The following is an 18,646-nucleotide window of genomic DNA, read 5'->3' as shown; positions in this document are numbered from 1 at the left end:
AAAACAAAATGATAGGTTGAGACTTTGAAGGTTGGATATTAGAAGGAACCAGAAGGAACTAAAGATTATGATTAAAGGAGAAGAACACTTAAATTTGATTTACTAATACAGAATGAAGCAAATTATTTTAATACTGGACATATTGAAGGATATTTTTGAACAATGGACCCAGAAGTTAATTTTAAAAGTGCCTCTGTAGATAGACTGTGTTTAAAAGATGTTATGAAAGAGAAACAAGTTTTACCTGACAAGATTGAGACTGATCTGAAAATGGATTTAAAAATGGCAGGCTACAAGAATGATATGGAAAAAGATGCTACACTGGAAATATAAAAGAAACTAGCTGATGTCTTAATAATTAAAAGGGATATACAAATAAATCAAGAGAGTGACCTGGATAATTTTCCTATATTGGATTTACAAAAGAGGCTTGTTAAAGTTTTAAAGAATTTTGTGAGAAGGGACAAAGAAAAAAAATGAAAAGAAATCAAGTTCTAGGACATTATTTGAAGGGACTAAAGATCAAATTGTTAAAAGTAAAAGGAAGGAATATAAAGTTGGTTTATTTGATCAAGGTTAAAATAGATACGCTGTTACCTGTGGTAACTCTGAATGGACTTTTGCTGATCAGGACTGAAACAATGAGGCTTTAAGGACAGAGAAGAGATGGGATATGGGAGAAGAGATCATTTGTTGTATTTTAAGAGAAGGTGATAAATTACTAAAACTGGTTATACTTGTGATGAAGGGGGAGTCATTTCTTTATATATTTCTTTTCTTTTTCTTTACTATATTCTTATTTTTTCTTTCTTTTCTATCTTTCTAGTTTTTTATTTTCTTTGTATTAGTTTTCATCTTTTTAATTGTAATCTTTAATAAAATTACCATTAAAAAAAGAAAGAAAGAAAGAAAACGCAGCAACCCCTTTGTTGCTGAACAAAAGCCCCCCAGTCCCACGTTGTAGGACCTGCACTGGTTACTCAAAGCTTTCCAGATGCAACGTGCTAGTTTTGCACTGAGACCTAGATTTTGGAATTAAGTCAATGCATCTTCTCTTTCTTTCTTTCCCCCCTGCTTGGCTCAGCGTGCAGCCCCCAGTTTGATTTCAGCCTAGTGGAGATTCCACTCGTTCTCACTTACCAGCTGCTTGGACAGTTTCAGCGGGAGTAGAAAAATCTTCATCGTAAGATTCGTCATTGGAGTCATCCCCCTCCACTGAGGACCAGGCTCTGAGCTTGGCCTCGGCAATGGCAAACTGTTCAGCTACACCTAGGGAGAAGAGAGGGGGAGCTGTTATTTAGAAGAAGCGAAACATGGAAGAGGTGCCAACCCTAACGAGCATCATGAAAGACAGAAATCCAAGTTTTGCACCTCTGTAAGCTGGAGGGACAAGCTGGGGAAAGATTCACCTAGTAGATTTCAGGTCCCCAGCTGGCTGATAAAAGTTGGAAAGCCACCTGGGAGAAAACGTCCCACCGCAGAGCCATCGGCTCATGGCAGTTCGAGCCACGTATGGCTTCCAAGCTGAGGGAGATCTCTGTGCCTAAAACGGGCCTGAGACTAACAGGCTGTGCTGAGTAAGGCAAGCAGCTGTGTTTGGTTTAGGGATGCAAAGTACAAGATGATCAGAGGGATCTGTCTATCCTAGAATTTAGGGGACTTGGGCTGCGGGGAAAAGCCGATTTGCATGGGAAAGCTCTCCTGAGGCATAGATAAAGGAAACCAAATGACCAGCCTAAATACAGCCAGGCTAACTTTCCTCATTATTGGAAAGCAAATGCATTCTTTCCTTTGGGGAGGAATTATTTGAATGAACGTTGGAGTTCCGTTCCCTCAGAAAGGTGAATAGACACAAACCCTACCATTGGAATCTGGGATTGTTAAAGCCTGCTTGAAAATGTTCTGGATGCTCAATACTTAGAGTTTTAAGAGAGAGAAAAGTAGTGAGGACATGGGTGAGACCACTCCATACTGTTGGCAGAGCTGGGATCTTCTACGGGGGAACAGATGGGAAAAACAAAACCCACGATTCCTGCACCACACGATGTGCAGCCTGTGTAACCTGCATACGAATTTTCTTTTCTACACAACTGTTAAGATGGTTCTCATTCAACCATCATCACTGAGAGGCCTAGTGCAGTGTTTCTCAACCTTGGCCCCTTGAAGATGGTATGGACTTCAAGTTCCAGAATTCTCCAGCCAGCCATGCTGGCTGGGGAATTCTGGGAGTTGAAGTCCATACATCTTTAGGTGGCCAAGGTTGAGAAACACTGGCCTAGTGTATCTAAGTAGCAACTGTCCCAATAGTGACTAGATGGCAGGAAACAGGAACTTCAAACTAACCCTTTGCTGTATCTTGTTGCTATCTGGATGTTTTGCAGCCTAAATACAGTATGGTTTGCTTATTCAGGAAATGCAGTGGGTTTCTCCCTCCCTCCCTCTCTCTCTCTCTCTCAAAATCTGAATTCTCAAAACACACTTCTGGGTTTGCACAATAGATTGAATCATGAACTAAGCAAATGGATTGGATTTGACCACCCAGAGTTGCTGGAGTTGGGCAGCATATACATTTAATAAATTATTATCATTGGTCGCACAGTCAGCCAGATGTTTAGACAGGATTTGGCATTTTTATCCCCCTATTGAGTCCTTCCCAAGGACCTGGGATAGGCAGATGTTGTTTGATGGTGTTAAAGGTATCATCGCAGGATGTAAGCTGTTCCAAGTAAAGCTGCCTTTTGCAATTACTATTATTTGCACAACATGCCTCGCCATATAAAATTAATCAATCTTAGCATATTATGCAAATGCAGCCACTAAGACTTTAATTGACCTTGTTAAAGACATCATACGACCTACACCTACCATATTTAGCCTGATGCTCTTACAGTTAAGGAATACTTTCTTTAACTTTGAAGGGGGGGGTTCTAAGATTCGAGTCTACAGCACTCGTGCTAGGGCCAATAAAGAGGCATACCTTTTTTTTTCCTTAGCAGGGGCTTCTGTGCCTTTAATTAAAACCTTCCTGCCTGGTGCCTTTCAATTGTGTTGGTAATATAATTCTGAGTTCCAGCAGGAGAGCCGATGGCCAAGCTGTCTGTGAATTCTGGTTGTCAAAGTAGACAATATCTTTATTGTATTTTAAAAATCTTTTCTAATTGTATTACCTACTTTGCGCGCTTGTTAGTACATAATGATCTAATTGCCGTAAACCAACTGCGGTGACATGCAAGAACAACTACAGAAATTCGACTGGAATTGCTTTTGAGAGTGGCGGTCTCACTTGCTGAATATTTGCCTCTCCTGAAAACAGGTGGTGATGCCAGTTCTGGCCACACTCATTAGGGAAATGGGTTCCTCTTCTTCTTCAAGCCCATTTTCTGAGCATCCTTGCTTCTTTTCTACAACTGCACATAAGGACTGGCTTTCCTGCTCCCCAAAGTTAAATCCCCAACAGCACTTAGATTCTCTCTCCTTTGGAATAATCTTGTGGGCCTTTTGAACGGACCAGAAGGACAGAAATCAAGAAGGGGGTGGGGGGGCGGGAATGCTGCTGAAGACTCAGAAACAAGATACATCTTAGCAGGCAGCAACCCCAAGTCAAGGATTTGGGTTGTGCTCCTGCTCCTTGTATCCCAACTGGAAAACTGAATTTCTCATGTCATCCCAGAATCTTCCTGGGGATCTGAAATTTTGCAAGAATTCTCTGGGTACGCTCACTAAAAGGGCTGCCATGATGAGTAGGAATAGTCACACGGCCCTTCTTTCCAAAAAGCAAACCTCCCTACCTTTTCAGGCAGCTTTCTATCATGGCTTACTTTTATTATTATTTTTTTCTCAGTGGGTGGGTACAAACCAAGAATGAATCATTAATGTGTCAGATGTCTTGGATACATCTTCTCCATTCCCCAAAGTGTTTGTTTCAGGGTGCAGAACAGAGGTGGGATCACCTGGTGTCTTCCTTTCCATCTCTGTTCTACTACTGCTCCAGACATAAAAGAGGTAGACCTGGAAGAAGTAAAGGCAGCCCTCCCTTTGGAAATGTCCATGCTAATTACCCGCAGTATGGTTTCTACTGCCTCTGTAAAATTCTGTGCCTTTTGACATATATAGATATATAGAAAATGTAAATTCCAATAGAAGAGGAAGCTCAGGCTTGAAGCGTGGAGTCCTTGGTGCTCTCTGAGCTCGGCTGTTTCCTAGCAGACGTTTCATTACCCAACTAGGTAACATCATCAGTGCTCAATGTTACCCAATCAGGGAACAAAACAATAAAGCTCAGAGAGTACCAAGGACTCCCCAAAATATATATTGTTGCCTGTTATTCATGTTCCAATAAAAACCACTAAATGGCTTCTTTTTTTAATGCTACTGTGGTGCTCCAGGCCTAGAGCTGTGTGGGGGCGTCTCCTTTACCCCATCGTTTGCAGAAGCCCGGGGTCTGAGGCTTACAACTGAATGGAATTAACTCGTTTGTCGATTTTGCTTGTCATTAGGCAGCCGAGCCTGTCCTTAAATAGGGGTGCACCACGGGCGACTAATGTGAAGCTTGCAGCTGCCCGGGGGTGTCACTTCCGCGCGAGAGGCAGCCGCCGCCAGATTTCCGCCCCGACCTTTATCATTGGCTCCGAACGGCCTTGCGATCTCGGGCTGAATCATACAATGCGCCAAGCTGTGGAGGAGCCTGGCTGCAAAATCCAGCGTGACGTGACTGATTTTGAGCTTTTGCTCCTGTAATTTTAAATCTTGGAGTCACTCAAAAGGAAGAGGACCCTGAATTTAAGTCTACCCACTTCTCCACCCTCACAAAAAAAAAAAAAGGTGGGTGGGTAGGTGGGAGGGGAGGTGTTAAAAATGATTATTTTCCAAATATCTTTCTCAATTAATCTGGAATGATTCTCCCACTTTAAAAGTAAAATACTGGGGGAGAAGGAACAAGCCTTCCTTTGGGGTAAATGCAGTAAATAGAGTCCAGGGTAAAGTTTTTCCCAGCTCAGAGAAAGAGGGGGAAGAAGGACTTTCATTTCTCCTCCATCCACCTGCTTGGTTGAGTAATTTTCTCAAAAGAGAAAGCTGTGTGTTGATTTATTAACACATTTTCTGTATATTCCTATCTCACAATACTGGGCAGTATTTTCTTTCTCTCTCATTCTGCATCTCACGCAACTCACATAACCCGACTTCACACATTTTCCACTTTCCCACAATACCCTGACCCAAATAAGCCAGCCAAATAGCTGGGTTGACTCCATGCACTAAACCTGAAAACCACAAAACTCGGTTCATATCCAGCCACGTTTAGGACGTCCCTTGCTTTTTCACTGTCCTGCTTCTAGACCAATCTTTCTCAACCTTGGCCGCTTTATGATGTGTGGACTTCAAGTCCCAGAATTCCCCAGCTGGCTAGGGAATTCTGGGAGTTGAAGTCCACACATCTTAAAGTTTCCAAGGTTAAGAAACACTGTTCTAGACATTCTGCAAGCTTAGCCAATCTATCTATGTACAGCTAGAAGTTTCCTTAGCTTCTCTTTTCACTAGCTTCATTCTGAGCTGTCAAGAAAATGAAGAGGAAGATCAAGGCACAGGAGTATCTGCAGGCAAAGGGTCAAAAAAGTCATGATGGAGCCACAACCACATGATCAAAGCCCTCACCCTTTTTTGCATGCGTGACATAAAGGCAGGGCTTCCATTGCACGGTTCTGGCTGTCATTTGCCTTCTTTTGACCATCCCCTTCTTGCAGACCTCCCTGTTGCAGCCCCACAACCCCTCCTCCTTCCAGGCAGCTGCAGCCAGAAAACCAAGCTGTGGGTTTCTGTAAGTTTCTGCCCCTTGCTTGGTCTTCTCACTTGGAAATTGCATCGGGGTCAGAAGATGGAAAGGACGCTACTGTAGCTTCCTGAAAGGCAGGTACGCTCGCTGCTACCTGAGACAAAACCCCACTGCTCTGGCAGGAGTGTGAACTTCAGGTGGCCTCTCCTCCTTTTTCCTGCCTGGTAGGTAAAGCAAGGGAGACAGTGGTGCAGTGGTTAAGGCGTCAGGCTAGAAACCAGGAGACCCTGAGTTCTAGTCCTGCCTTAGGCATAAAGCCAGCTGGGTGACCTTGGGCCAGTCACTCCCTCTCAGCCCTGGAAAGGAGGCAATGGCCAACCCCTTCTGAAAAACCTTGCCAAGAAAACTTCAGGGACTAGTCCTGGCAGTCACCAGGAGTCATCACTGACTCGAAGGCGCACATACACGGGTAAAGCAAAAGAAGCTGGGGATAAGGGCCTGAGAAAAGATGTTCCTTTTCCAATGTCTCCCACAAAGGCAAAAACAGTTAACAGCGGCTTGCTGTGCAGAAGATGAACCTTTTCCCACAAGTCTGGTTTTATCCTCCCAAGCAGGGGGCCTCTATCCCACCCTGTATGATACAGCTGAAATTTGAGGAATCCTATTTTTTGGGTAGCCAATGGACAAAGTGAGACCTGGGGAGCATCTCCATTGCCCCATTTGTGGTCTCCAGAACATCCTTGGAGTGGGTGAAGTCAAACATGGGGGGGGGGGTGAAAGGGTAAAACAGGCACCTATTGCACCATTTAATCCCTAAAAATCAGGTGGGTTTTGACATAGAGAGGGGGCCAAGGGGATGTTTGTCTTTTAACCCTCCCAACTGCCTTCCCAAGAAAAGCAAAATGGCAGAAAAAAATTATCCTGCCCTCTCTGTTGATGCCAGGATGACACCATCCCCTGCAGCCTCAGATGGCCTTTCTTTTAAACGTTGTGTTCCCTGGTGGCAGAAGACTTGCCCGACCCTGTGTTGGTGGCCCCCCTTGAGGATCTACTTGAAAGGACCTCCATTCAGTTTGCCGCTGGGTTCCTTTACTCGCACTGGCCTTAAGTAAATTGGTCCTCTCTCCCTGGCAGCTACATGAAGGACGAGCAAGTTGGAAAACTACGTCCTTTAATTAAGGGAGTAACTGGGGAAACAGCTCAATGCATCAATCTTCATTTGCCGCTTGACAGGCTGGGAAGGAAAAGGAAGAGCAGAAGAGAGGCCGCGCTGCCCCGAAAGCCCAAAAACCCAACCTATGTCTGCATTTGGCAAGGTTTAAGCATTCCCAGCTCTTTCCCCAGGCTTCCGTTGTGGCCGCTGACTCAGAGCAGCTCGACGATAGATAAATCTGTGTTGGCATGACTTGTCATAGGATAGCCTGCGTGCAATACCGACATGACTTGAGTTTGTCAGAAAGGACCTTGGCTTGAGGTGACTCAGGAAAATGGGTATGTGAGTGGAAATATTTCACCAGGAGTGCTCCTAAACCATAGCCTCGAAGCATGAAGCTGGTCGAAACTCTGCCACAGCCAGTGGGGTTTCTGTGTCTCTTCAGCAGCCATTCTGGACGGATATCGTCTACTGTGCTATTCTCATGATATAAGAGAACAATCAGATCTGGGCTGCTAAATCTCCACTCTGAACACGTAGTGACCATCCTTCTCATGTCTGATTTACAGGGTGTGCAAAACTCCAGACATCCAGCAGGGGGCAGCAGCAGATGCAGAAAACTAGCTCTATGCTGCCCTCTAGTGGTGGTCTGGAGCGTTGCCATCTATATCTTATTGCCAATAGCAACCATCATTTTAATTGTGAGCCACCCAAGAGTCACCCTCTGGGGGAGACGGGCGGCATATAAATTTAATAAATAAATAAATACATAAATAGCAGAACAAGGAACAAACCCAAATTATACTTATAACACATCCTCTTCTGGAGGGTGGTCCAACCAGAATCAAGATTAACAAGCAAAAGCTAACAAAATTACATGAAAGCAATAAAAACAATACATATTGGGTTATAGTAACAATATATTGTGAATCTCCTGGGTTTCAAAATATATGGGAGTTCATTGCCTTCATGCATCACCTTGTAGAAACACTTTCTGAATTCACACAATACATTGAAAGTAGACTAAACCAAGAATTGAGGTTTCCCCAGCGCGTTAAGCACATTCACGCACATACAAATCAAACAAATGAAGTTAACATTTGCCAAGCTTAGTTTGTTGTGTACCCACAGCCACTAAGTCTTTCACTGACCGGGTTGAGCATGTGGTATGAATGCCATCACCCAGCAGGCTCAACCTGATTACTAAATTACCCCTTTTTCTGGTTTTGCATAACACACTAGACCAGTGCTTCTCAAACTTGCCAGCTTTGAGAGTTGAAGTCCACACATCTTAAAGTTGCCAAGTTTGAGAAACACTGCTCTGGGCCATGAACTCCCCATGTGGGCTGGGTTGGCATAACTAGCTAAGCCACCAAAGTGTTAGCCTGACTTTAAACTAACTAAGCTTAGCATATTGAGTTAAGGTGCTGAATTGACCTGGCTGTGTTGTGTGAACACAGCCACGATGATCCTGAGGTTCACTGAAGAGCATGGCTCAAGCATGTTGTTAAGAGGCAAGAGGCAGAACTGCATTCACATGAGAAAGAGGAAGAGAGACAGATTCTCCCAGAGATGCTCTATCCTCGCAAAGACAGGACCAGGGGTCTCAACTGCCTCCCTGTCCTGTCCTTATTTATCCTATGCAATGCTTGCCCTTGTCTGTCCCTCTCTTCCCTCGGCCCCCACAAGCTGTCAGAACACAAACAGTTCAGCCTTCAAAGCCAACAGGCTGCTTGGAAGATGGCCATGCCATCTGATGACCCTTTGGTCTCCAAAGCAGAATTTCATGCTCTCTGAAATCATTTGCAGGGGTCCTGGAAGGACCAAGGCTTTGGATTCAATGAAGGCAAGTCACATTTGGCTTTAGGTCTTCCAGAATGGAAGTGGTTTTTTCCCTCTTATTCCAGCACAAGTCTTCCCATGTGGACAATCTAAGGTACATGGAAGAGGGACCCTGGGATGGCCATCATCATGCCTAGCAAGTCCGCTGCGGGAATGACCCTCCTGTTGACATCCCTGGACAATGCCCTTCTTCAGCTGTGTTGGCTCCAAGAACTCCATCTTCCATGGCCACTTATCTGCTGTATTTTGACAGGAATATTTACTTATCTACCTATAGAGTGGTCACAGCTTCTGAACAAGAGTTGGTATACACCAAGAGCACTACACTAGTGCACACAGACCAAACCCTTTCACACAGACCAAACCCTTTTCTGAAACTCTGGCTTTTCTGTCTGGAGGCTGAGTCATGGCAACTGGACTTCTGTTCTTTTTTCTTTTTGGTTAGAGACGTTTCACTACTTGGACAAGTAGCGAAACGTCTCTAACCAAAAAGAAAAAAGAAAAGAAGTCCAGTTGCCATGACTCAACCTCCAGACTGTTCCACCTGGATGACTGAGAATCTTCACAAACACTCTGGCTTTTCTGCAATTCTTATTTAGCAGCTTCATCTGAGCTGTACAGATCTAAACAACCACTAGATGGCAGCCAAGAGAGTCAGAAAGCTCTCAGCTGCCATCAAGTGGTCAATAGGTCAATTGATTGATAATTCTTTAGTGAAAAATTGGGGAAAAATATATTTGATGGTGCACATGGAATATATAAGCACTGTCCCTCTTCAACAGATATTCTGTATGACAATTGGGGCAACTTTTCTATGGTTGGTGACATTGGATGGGACTGAAATTTTAATTTAATTTTCAATTTAATTCAATTTAATTTTCATTTTAATTCAATTTACAAATGCACTGCAGCAACCCAGAACACCAGAAAAAGGAAACAGACCACCTATACATCTTCCAACAAAATGGGTACCTATGTGACTTTATCAAAAAGTGCCTAGCCACTCAACCTACTGCAACACAACCAACACAAGCTTTGAAAAGGATAACTACCATACATTGAAAACATCTCAGAAACAACCAACAGACCATTAGAACCACACGACATCACTGTAGCACACAAACCAACTAAAGCCCTCTAAAACATCTTAAGTAAACCAAAAGACCCAGTAGCCCAAGAAGAAAAAACAGGAATCATCTACAACATACAGTCTAAGGACTGTAATAGCCACTATGTAGGACAGACAGGCAGAAGACCAGCAGTGCACATCCATTAAAACCAACTAGCAGTCTGAAGACACGATGGAAACTCCTTAATCTCACAACACATGGACAGACTCAACCATAGTTTCAACTGGGAAACTGTCAACATCCTAGACCAAGCTAAATCCAAAAACACTAGGGAATTTCTGGAAGCTCAGCATTCAGACAAATTAGCCATCAGTAGACACATAGAGATAAACCACAATTACACACCATTCAAAAGAGACAATAAAAAAGCTAAGAAGGAAACAAAAAGACTAGAACATCTTCTCTCCAGCAGCCCATACCTAGATAAGCAGGGATTAACACCAGACAAACAATCAAGCAGAAAACAATACCCTAATCAAGGAACTACCAAGGAAAAAACCACACCCCACCAACACTGGCAGGGCAAGCTACTGCATATAAACAGGCAGCAAGCCCTACACTCACTAGTACTGATGATGTTACTTAGTTGGATAATGAAACGTCTGCAAGCAAACAACCAAGCTCAGAGACCACCAAGGACTTCACAGTTCAACCCTGAGCTACAGATATTCTCTTCTATTGGAAGTGAAATTTCAGCCAGAGAATCCACCAGTCGCTGTTCTTATGGCATTACATGGGAGAGCTACAGTATGCAGACCTGGTACAGCCCAAACTCTTTCCAAAAGTGGGTTAAGGACAGACTATGGTGGCAGCACATTGTATGCAAACATGATTTGGTTCTGGCCCCATGGCAAGGGAGATGCTTGGATTAGCCCATCTCCTTGGGAATTTACAGTAAAAGCAAAACACTTTGTTTTTGACAGCAAAGCAATACAATCTATCACAATGACATTATAGCACAAACAACCCACCCCTAATCTAGTATCCTCCCAGATCTTGTGTTAGTCTACAAGTCTCTTTGCCCTCAAGCATAACCAGGTATTAATGTAATGGAATGACGTTATATGCACCAAGGTTTCAGCTAGGCTGGAAATGAAGATTTTGGATGCCAAGCAAGAAGTTAAGCACCCTGAGTTGTCTGAATGCAAGTAAACAGGTCTGTCCATGTGAAACATTAGCATTTGGGGCTGTGATTTCCTGTGATTTAATGTAAGGTTATCCTATGCATATTTATTCTATTTGCAAGCAAGTTCCCCTGTATTCATCAGAACCACTCAGAAATAAGCATACTAGGAATCAGTCTTAATGAACTAATTAAGTCTTAATGAACTCACTCCCTACACTTACTTCTACTAGGATCTGATTAAGGTAGCAAATGAGCAGTGGGAAACGTTTATAAAATATCCAGACAAAATCCAATTAAACAATCATGACTTTGACCTCCAAACACCAGCCCGAAATTCATTTCTCCTTCATTTTGTTTGTAATTCACTCCCTGAGCATCAGCCTACTTTGTCAAGCAAAGGTGAGCAACTTACAGAGCATATATGGACCCCAGTGAGGTTACAGTGCCAAAAATCAGGCACCAAAATATATGTAATTCAGAAGTATGATTTTATGCCATTTGCAGGGGTTGCGGGGAAGGCTTGGGGCAGTACTTCAGACTCAGCTCCAAAAACATTGTTTGGAGCACCCAGGAGCATAAACCTGAAACTCTTTTTCCATTGATGGTTTCCTCCACAACCTTTTCCTCCTGCCACATTCCCCCAGCCTATATATTTGGGAACCCTACCTGGGGAAAAAGTGTAGAGGAGCAGTAGGGGAAGAGACAGTCTAAGCAACCTCTTCACTCCGTGGCTTCATATATAGGACATTCCAAGCCATGAATTGTAGTCTAGCCTATATAATTAGGCCTGAGATCCTTAATATGGCACCTTGTGGCGCACATGTGTCCATCAATCTCCTACTTCACCACTTTTAAGTCACAGGAAAACGGAAACAGGGGTGAGCTCTGTGTTTTGTTTGGAAGTATTCCCACCTGCCCGAAAGAAAAAAAGCAGAAGGAAGCAGAGCGGTAGGACCATCCAACGAGGGTGGGAGTGTTAAAGGGGTAGCAGAATTTGGAAAACTGGTGCTTTGTAACTGGGTCTTTCCCCTCAGGCGACCATTTGATGAATGGACAACCTGCCTTGGCAGGACCTACAGCACCATCTCAACCGTTCAAAAGCTGCAGATCTCCCAGTTAGGTACTAGTTCAGTGTATTGTGTGAGCACAGAAAATTGGCTTAATTGAATAAGCAATGGTTAACTTAACCATGAGCAAGAATGTCAGCGCAAACACAACCCATGAACCTCTAAATCATGCCCTCTGCCTCTCACTACAGTGCAGCTGCTTAGTAGAGAGTTATCTTTCCCCAAATTTGCTGCTAAATGCTAGGGACTAGATATTCTTACATAGGAAAATATGTAGCTGTGTATGTGTGTTCCCTTCTCCTCCAACGCAGGAAAGTTTGGGCTCCTAGATCTGGCTGCAAAGCCAACACAGACCACTAGATGGCAGGAAAGAGAGAGAGAGAACTCTCTCTTGTTTCTAGCTAGTATCAGCCTTGGCTCTTCCAGCTCAGAACTGGCATTAGATTTCTGGCATGATCTAGACCAGTGTTTCTCAAACTTGGCAACTTGAAAATGGCTGGACTTCAACTCCCAGAATTCCCCAGCCAGCATGCTGGCTAGGGAATTCTGGGAGTTGAAGTCCACTCCTCTTAAAGTTGTCAAGTTTGAGAAACCCTGGTCTAGCCTAACAGACCTATCTGAGAGAGCTCCAGAGCTCCCGCCCCCACCTGCTCCACCTCCCTCGCAGTCCCACCTGCAGCAAACCTGGCCTCCTGCTCTCCTTCACTGAGATCTGAATAGGAGTTGAAAGTGCTTTCCAGAGTTGCGGGAGAATCGATGGGTTTGCACCATCCCTTCCACTCGATCAGGTGGGCCACCCTGCCTTGAGCCATGGCCGTGGGCTTGGTCACATGGTCCTTCACCACCTGTGAAATACCTGCAACCAAACAGACAGAGTTAGCTGGGGACGCCCTTGAGTTGCTGAGATGGTTTCTCTCCCCACTTGGGGGACGCTCACCAACCCACCAAGGATCCTGGTGACAATGAATGAAGGAACCTGGCACTCTGATAATACTGAACTTATTTCATGTTCTAAGGAACACTCGCTTTTTTAAAAGAGATAGATCTGTGATTCACAGCTTGTTCTGGACTTCCTCCATCATGTCACTGAACAGTAGCCACAGTCTTTATTGTTAGGCTAGAGTGTCTTAAATGGTTTCAGAAATGCAGATGAAAAGAGAAATTGAGTTTCCAATGTATGTCCCCTAGAAACACAACAGGTAGACCTCGCTTACTAACTGCCTCGTTTAGCGACCATTCAAGTTACAACAGTGTAAAAAAAATAGCTTTGCAACCAATCCTCGCATTTACGACTGTCACGGCATCCCGCGGTCACATGATCGCTGTTTGTGTGCTTCGCAACCGGCTTGCAATAAGCAGAGTTAATAGAGAAGGCAGAAATAAAATTGCAAGTTGTGGTCACATGATGTTCCGCTTAATGACCAAAGGGGAACAGAGGTCATAAAGCTGCTGTGGTCATATGATTTTCTACTTAACAACCATGGTGCTTAGTGACAAAGTTGCCAGTCCCAATTGTGGTCGCTAAGTGAGGACTTTCTGTATTGCAGCTTTTGAACTGTATTTGATAATCCTCCAAAGGCTAGTGAGAACTGAGAAAGCCAATCATGATTGGTTGGCAAGCTACCAGGTTCCCCTTGTGATGCTGCATCTCTGGGGAGTACTGGACACATTTTAGGGTGCATTCTCATTCTGGGAAAAGGCCTAGCTGCAAGATCAAAAGTGAGGAGGTAATAGCCCCCCAAAAAACAGAAAATGCAGAACTCCAGTGCCAATTGGTAGGAGAGGAGTATTCTGACAAAGACCCATTAGGGTCCACAACAATGAGAAACTTTAAGAAAACTGTGTTCAATTAAATTGACAAATCAGTTAGATTGACAAATGCCCAGGGCTTATTATTTGTCTCCAAGACAGGATCCAAGGCCAATTCAGTCCAGGAAGCAAAAGGTAAGTGCTGGGGGGAAAAAATCACATTATCTCTATCAGTTGCCACAGTTTGACTCTGGGGCTTTCAACTACTGTTCCAAGGGAGTTGCACATTTAAAAAAAAAAAAAAAGTGAAGCTTCAATTGCACCATTGTGGCCGCCATCTTGACTTTTTTGACCACACCCTGCAGACACCCCTGACTGTTGAAAAAACAAAACAACCCCGAGTGGCACCTTAAAACCTAGAAAATATTCACCGGCTTGAGCCCTTTCGGTACAGACAGGAAGGCACATCCATATTTAGGGCCTCCTAGTCCAGCCTCTCAACATTTCAGGATTTGTTTTTCATTTCTCACGGCTTTATTCTCATTTCAGCTATGAAAGTCTCCATAAATTAAGCCCTCCTGTATGGCTCACTTGACTTTCATTAATTAAGATATGCTTTGTTTCTGCGTGCATTCATATTTTCAATGTTTTCATATCAGCAACATGGGCAACATTTGCTAGAAAGGGAGAAAGCTGTTTAATTGATGTGGGGCTGTGGAGGAAGAGATTTTAGAGCAGTGTTTTTCAACCTTGGCAACTTTAAGATGGGTGGACTTCAACTCCCAGAATTCTGGGAGTTGAAGTCCACCCATCTTAAAGTTGCCAAGGTTGAAAAACACTGCTTTAGAGGCATCATAGTGTTGGAATACAAGTGGGGAGATCATCAAAAGAGTGCAGTGAGAGTAACAAAGCAACCATAGTAGGCTGAAACAAATACATTTATAGATACTTACAACTTCTAAAATGGCTAAAAATAAATACAACGATACAACACAATTAATAAGCTTGATAAAGAAGGGCATTCACAGTGGGTCAAAAAAGTCAATAGGGTGCCCATGTCTGCTTGATCAAAGCCCCTCCCTTTTTTATATGCATCATGATAATGTGGGGGCAGGGGTCATCTGGACTTATTGACACACATCCCTGGCAGATAGTCCTGTTCCTAAACCTAAGTGCAATTATTTCCAAATCTTGTTTTAATCCAGAATATTTTCCAGGGCCCTTTTTGCTGTTCTGTTCATTTTGTTATTTGAGTCAGGACAAATACATTCAGTTTTCTTTGCAAGATTTTCAGGAGTGCTTTGCCCTTCCCTCCTTCCTCGAGCTAAGAGAGAGCGATTGGCCCAAGGTCAGCCAGCTGGCTTCATGCCTAAGGCAGAACTAAAACTCATGGCCCCATGGTTTCTAGCCCACTGCCTTCAATCAGAAGACCAAACTGGCTCTCATGCCCTTTTTACCACACAGCGGTAAAATAAACTAATAGCTCTCATCTGAAATTCATCTGAGCAAAGCCAGCAGGGCCTTTCTCAGCATCTTTTACAAAACCAAAGAGATGTGGAACCAGACATCTTCTACACCTTACCATGCAGGGAAGATCGAGCGAGGGCCGCAATTTCCTGAATGGTGAGGGCTCGCCGGGACTTGGGTAGCATTTCGACGGTGTCTTCAACATTTACCTGTCAAAGGGAAGGAAACAGAAGTCAGAGATGCCTGTCAAGAAGGTTTACTCAGAAACTCCCAGCTTGCATCTAGGGTGACAACTCTGCATGATAACACATTTGTCAGGTAGGCTTTGCCTTAATAGCAAATATTTGCGCCTTCAAAATGGCTCCAACTCTGTCCATCTCAGTTTGTCAGCCAGCCTTGCTAGTGAGAAACAGTGTGGTACTGTAGATTAAGGTGTTGGAGAAGACTGTGAAGACCCACATTCAAGTCTACCCTTCATCATGGAAGCTCATTGGGTGAATTTGGACCCAAGTCACATTTAAATCATCCAATCACAGCAGAGTTCCTTGTCTTGGTTAGGATAGCTTCAAGGTTCCACGTGGCTGTTCAGACCCCGTACATTGTGCTCCTCACAGTCCCTCTGGCTGAACGCCCCTTTCTTTAATGTCATTTGAGTCATGACATAGACAGCGGCTTTTTTGGAAGCCTAATGAACATTGTTTACAGAAGATGAAGAGCTCATAGGAGACCAGTAATGTGTACTGTTAATAGTTAAGGGGCTGGACTGTAAGGGGGGAAACCCATAATTCACATATACCCATAGCCAGGTCTGTCATTTTGAGGCCTAACTACCCCACAGGGCTGAAGAACAATGGGAGAATGGAGTGCTGTGCATGCTTTCCTGAGCAACTGAATGAAGGCAGAATAGACATCTAATAAATACATTATAAAACTAGGGAAAAACAACAACAGGAAATCCCTATTGGGCTGACTTATCCTCAGTTATGCACTACTGCCCCACCCACTGAGTTCTTTGCAACAATAGTCTGAAAACCAGTTTTTATACTGAATTAACCCCTTTTTTGCATCCAGACATACACTGAACTGTAAATAACCAAACAGCAATTTCCCCACAACATTATAAGGCAAAGAGAGAAAGAAAGAGCAGGCAGGCAGGCAGGCAGGCAGGCTAACCAAGATTAACACTAGCCAAAATTAGCAATGTTATGTGAATGCAGCTGTGAGATTTTTAACTGACCTGAATTAGCATGTGGTGTGAACGCAATGAATATCTAAGTCAGTTTCACTAGTAGGATGATTAACCAATTAAAAAAAATAGTTATCTTCATGTTAGTTGTTTAATCAATGTTTTACAGGAAAGAGTTACAGTACAATAAATATTTACAATAAGTATATATATATATACAGTTACAGTATATATACAGTTATGTAGCCTTGAATTTGAAGTAACAGCATTAGAACTGCATTATTGAAAACCCAGCTTGAAGGATTCAGCCAAAGTAAAACAGGTTCAGAAAAGGACCATCAGGATGATAGGCGCACTGGAAACTGAGTCTTAAGGGGAGAAACAGAGGGCATTAAAATGCAGAAGGGGGAAAATTCAGACATGCATTGGAAAATAGTTGGCCAAAGAAGGTGACCCATCCTCTACTATCTCAGGGTGCAGGACATGGAATAATGCAGTCTTCCTCAACCTCTGCAACTTTAAGATGGGTGGACTCCCAGAATTCCCTAGCTGGCTGGGGAATTCTGGGAATTGAAGTCCACCCATCTTAAAGTTGCAGAGGTTGAGAAAGACCGGAATAAGGGATAAAGTTACAGGCAGGCAGATTCCAATGAACTTTGAAAAAACTTCTTAACAGCCAGAGCAGTTTGACAGGGTAACTAGTTTTTCAAAAAGGCGATCAACTCCCCTTCAGCTGGGACAGCTGTCCATCCAGGACGCTTTACTTGGGCTTGGTGATGTCCGAGTCCCCTTCCAACTCTACAATGCCCAATGCTATTACTTCCCATGCATTGGTCCAATTATTCTTTCCAGCCATCATCTGAAAGCCAAGTCCAGCGTGTCCCCCAGGGGTCTATGACGCCCTCCTCCTTTTTCTCTGTTTTGAATTTCTCATCATTTGTACCAGGACTAATGCAATTAAACTTGGAATCCAGTTGCGACTCCGTGTGTACGTGTGAGAGAGAGTTTGTGTGTGTTTGTATGCATGTATATAGGTGTATGTATATGTATGTGTGAAGGTGTATATCTGTGTGTGTGTGTGTGTGTGTGTGTATCATATTTATGCATATGAATGCATATATACATATACATATATATATATATATAAAATGTGGTATATATATATATATCTATATAGTCGTCGACTTATGACCACAATAGGGACTGGAAAACTCATTAAGCAGTGCAGTTGTTAAGTGAGGCATCACATGACCGCACCTGATTTCACCATATTTTTTGCAGTGGTCATTAAGCGAATCACACGGTCGTTAAGTGAATTACGCAGTTCCCCCTTGATTTTGCTTGTTGGAAGCTGGCTGGGAAGGTTGCAAATGGCAATCACATGACCCCAGGATGCTGCAACTGTTGTAAATACATGCCGGTTGCCAAGTACCTGAATTTTGATCATGTGTCGGTGGGGACGCTGTGATGGTCATAAGTGCAAGGACTAGTTGTTAGTCACTTTTTTCAGTGCCACCGTAACTTTGAACATTTGGTAAATGAATGGTCATAAGTCGAGGATTACCTGTATACATACACAACACTTACACATATCACAATTATGCATCCTTCCCAAAGAATTCAAAGCTCCAGGAATAGCTTAACAGAGACTGGGTTGCTGTGGATACATATGATTGACTTCCAGCCATACGGACATCCTGTTTGATGAAGAATCAGAACCCATTATAATTATTTGCACTTGGCAACACCCCTTTTGAGATTGGGCTTGGCACCTTTCTCTTCCTCTTTGATCAGCCTCCCTCCAGCTGCCTCTTTCTCCCTCCTCTTAACTCCAAACCGGATCACCTTCTGAAGAGCAGAAGAAAACGAAGGACCGTTAAGTTCTTTGTTAAGCGTGGATGCTTCAGACTGAGCTTAACAAAATATGGTTCCTTCTCAAACAACAAATACGGCATGACTACTGTGCATAAAACAGAGAAGTTAAACAATAATCTTCTATGCCTTTGTGGGCAAGCAAATACATCATGCATATAAAGAAGCTGAGTTTGCACCACACACTGAAACAGGTCTATTTGAGTGTGGTTCATTTTAAACTTGGTTTTGTTTTTCCATTTTAGCAGCTTGCATGTTGTACAAACCCAGCCTAAGAGTTAGCT

General features: G+C 43.4%; 1 protein-coding gene across 1 annotated transcript in view; it reads right to left on the bottom strand.

Annotated features, from left to right (window-relative positions):
* Positions 1-18,646, bottom strand: part of FAM131A (family with sequence similarity 131 member A) — a 66,710-nt gene that overhangs the window by 4,603 nt on the left and 43,461 nt on the right. Inside the window, exons 3-5 of the mRNA XM_088132066.1 lie at positions 15,420-15,513; positions 12,762-12,944; positions 1,141-1,269 (exon numbers count right to left, since the gene is read on the bottom strand). Coding sequence (XP_087988192.1) covers positions 1,141-1,269; positions 12,762-12,944; positions 15,420-15,513 — 406 coding nt within the window. The remainder of the gene's footprint in view (positions 1-1,140; positions 1,270-12,761; positions 12,945-15,419; positions 15,514-18,646) is intronic.

Source organism: Python bivittatus, unplaced genomic scaffold, assembly GCF_059951505.1.
Source record: "Python bivittatus isolate LINGU-HERP-01145 unplaced genomic scaffold, Pbiv_v1 ctg000980_np1212, whole genome shotgun sequence".
NCBI classification, from domain to species: domain Eukaryota; kingdom Metazoa; phylum Chordata; class Lepidosauria; order Squamata; family Pythonidae; genus Python; species Python bivittatus.
The sequence above is the reverse complement of the archived record's forward strand: the minus strand, read 5'-3'. Positions and strand labels throughout refer to the sequence as shown.